The 2738-nt window shown below is 44.2% G+C and overlaps 1 protein-coding gene across 1 annotated transcript; it reads right to left on the minus strand.

The window, feature by feature from the left end:
* Window positions 1–1464: 1464 nt before the first annotated feature.
* Window positions 1465–2136, minus strand: LOC145357717 (claudin-3-like). The gene has a single exon (XM_080211142.1). It carries the CDS (start codon window positions 2134–2136, stop codon window positions 1465–1467), a length of 672 nt encoding a protein of 223 aa, XP_080067268.1.
* Between the last annotated feature and the right edge of the window lie 602 nt (window positions 2137–2738).

The following is a 2738-nucleotide window of genomic DNA, read 5'->3' on the forward strand; positions in this document are numbered from 1 at the left end:
ACAGACTAGATGCAGAGAGGATGTTTTCCCTGGTTGGGGAATGTAGAACCGGAAACACAGTCTCAGGATACAGAAAGCTGTGGAGGCCATGTCACTGAATGTATTCAAGAAAGAGATAAATAAGTTTTTAAATTTTAATCATCTCAAAGGGTATTGGGAGAAAGTGGGAATATGGCATTGAGATAGAGGATCAGCCATGATCATACTGAATGGTGGAGCAGGCTTGAAGGGCCAAATGGCTTACTCCTGCTCCTAGTTTCTATGTTTTGATACTGGCCCAATAACTGAGCAATCAAGTATTAACACGCTTAATAAATCTGTTCATCCACCACCATAACTCTTCCAAATGCCATAAAGAACCTAGCTTACTTCAAAAGTACCCTTCAGAAAGAAAGATTTTACCCACCCCTACCCGATCAGGACTACATACGACCGGAATCCCACTTTTAATGTCTTCTGTAGAAGGAACACTCTGAATTTATGTAGTGCCTTTCTAGTGTCAGGAAGTCCCAAAGAACTTCAAAGGCAATGATGTCTTCTCTGAGGTGTAGTTTGGATCATCATGTATGAATTGGCTTATGGAGTCACAACTGTAAAAATAAACCTTCAAGATAAAAACACTTCACACTACAGATTCAGGATAATAGTTACCAAGCACGTCAAGATTGCCTGCAACTTGTGAACAAGTCACTCAAAGCAACAAGATTGAAGTGGAAGGGTAATTGGGCAAGACTCATTCTGTTGTTACTCGTGATCTAAATGCAGACATTTCCAGCAGGGCTCACTGCTTCCGAATCAACTGAGGCTGGTTTCGATGTGTTTACTTTCTTTATCCTGTCTGCAGCCTGAGGTCAACAGTGGTGAATACACCTTTACCCCAACTGAAACCAAAAGAGAAAATGCTGGAAAATCTCAGCAGGTCTGGCAGCATCTGTAAGGAGAGAAAAGAGCTGATGTTTTGAGCCTGGATGACCTGTGTCTACCAACAGACATTGGGCAGGTTGGTGAGTGTGATGGTTACGACTCCAGTGAGGGACCAATTGCAGTGAGGGATCGAAAGATGAGTCATAGCCGCTTTCATTCCCTCACCCTACTGTATAAATATCTCCCATTTATCTGTGTCTTTTAGCATTGACAAAGGGTAATCTGGACTTGCAACATCAGCTCTTTTCTCTCCTTACAGATGCTGCCAGACCGACTGAGATTTTCCAGCATTTTCTCTTTTGGTTTTAGATTCCAGCGTCTGCGATAATTTGCTATTACCCCGACTGAGATGGACCTCAGGATTAATATTAGTGTCCTTTGATCACTGGGAGAGACAATCATTTAACTATTGCAGTGCTGACCATTGAACAGCCTCAGGGCTGTAGCTCAGTGTCAGTACAAAATGAATGATTGGGAACAATCGTGGAAACTCGTCACTGATACAGACAAGGAATGTCACTCAGAGTTCAAGTGAAGAAGTCAGACATATTCCTTCAGTGAGTAAGCAGCTGTAGAGTTCTGAATCGGCATTGAAGCCTGATTTGCTGTGTAACTCTTCCGATAACCTTGTCTGTACTTACTGTCCGTGGGGTAAGAGCAGCAAAGAAAGGCCCCTCCAATACCAAGGAGACAGGTGGCGGACCAGCCCACGTACAGGGCATCTCCCAATTCCCGTTTCAGACTTTCTGGTACTAATGGGTTGTAAAAATCCGTGATAATGTTATGTGCCACCCATGTCACAGGAACCAAAACGCACAGCCCAGCCAGGATGAAAAAGGAGCCAGCGACAGTGGACACATAACCCTTCAGCCTGTGCTCATCACCAGCGCAGTACGTACACTTCATTCCTACTGTCGATACCATGATGGCTAAAAGTCCCAAGGAGATGGCCACACACATGAGGGCTCTTGCCATTTGCATGTCCCCGGAGAGGTCAAGCGTGGAGTCATAACCGTCACACACCAACCTGCCCAATGTCTGTTGGTAAACACAGGTCATCCAAATCCCTTCCCATGTGATCTCTGTATTCAGGATGGTGCTTCCAATAAACGGTGTGATCTTCCACTGTGGCATTCCTGTAACTGCACAGACACATATCCATCCAACCACAGCAATGAGGAAGCCAAGGAATTCCAGGGCAGCGCTAGCCATTGTCTTCACAATTCCACCTGTCTCTCTATCGCTATACCTCTCTCTCTCACTTCCTCTTTTTCTTTTTCTCTCTCTCTCTGTTTGTCTCTCTGTCTCTCTATTGTTCTGCCTATCTCTCTTTCTGTCTCTTTATCTCTCTCTCTCTATCGTTCTGCTTCTCTCTCTCTTTCTCTCTTTTTGCTCTCTGTCTCTCTATTGTTCTGCCTCTCTTCCACTTTCTCTTTCTTTCTCTCACTGTCTATCGTTCTGACTCTCTTTTTTACTCTCTTTGTCTTTCTGTCTCTCTGTTGTTCAGCCTCTCTTTCTCTTTTCGTCTCTTTGTCTCTCTATCGTTCAGTCTCTTTCTCAAATGTTCAATCTTTTTCAGTCTCTTTCTTTCTGTCCTATCTCTCTCTCTTCCCCCTCATCAGTATCTCTTTGTTGCTGTCGATCTCACTGCTTTTGGTCTCCTACTTTTCGCCCTCTGACTTTCTTTCTCTCTCCCTTCTTTCCTCTCTCTATTTATCTCCTTCTCTGTTTTACTCTCGGTCTCTCTTCAGTCTGGTTTCAGAGTTCTTCACTGGATGTTGTTGCCCAGATCACACCAGCACAGTCCAGACTAG

This window comes from Carcharhinus amblyrhynchos, chromosome 24, assembly GCF_965287045.1.
Source record: "Carcharhinus amblyrhynchos chromosome 24, sCarAmb.v2.hapA, whole genome shotgun sequence".
Lineage (NCBI taxonomy): Eukaryota > Metazoa > Chordata > Chondrichthyes > Carcharhiniformes > Carcharhinidae > Carcharhinus > Carcharhinus amblyrhynchos.

What these genes read in the sequence shown, in the direction of transcription:
- LOC145357717 (XM_080211142.1), bottom strand. Translation starts at nt 2,136, where the DNA reads ATGGCTAGCGCTGCCCTGGAATTCCTTGGCTTCCTCATTGCTGTGGTT.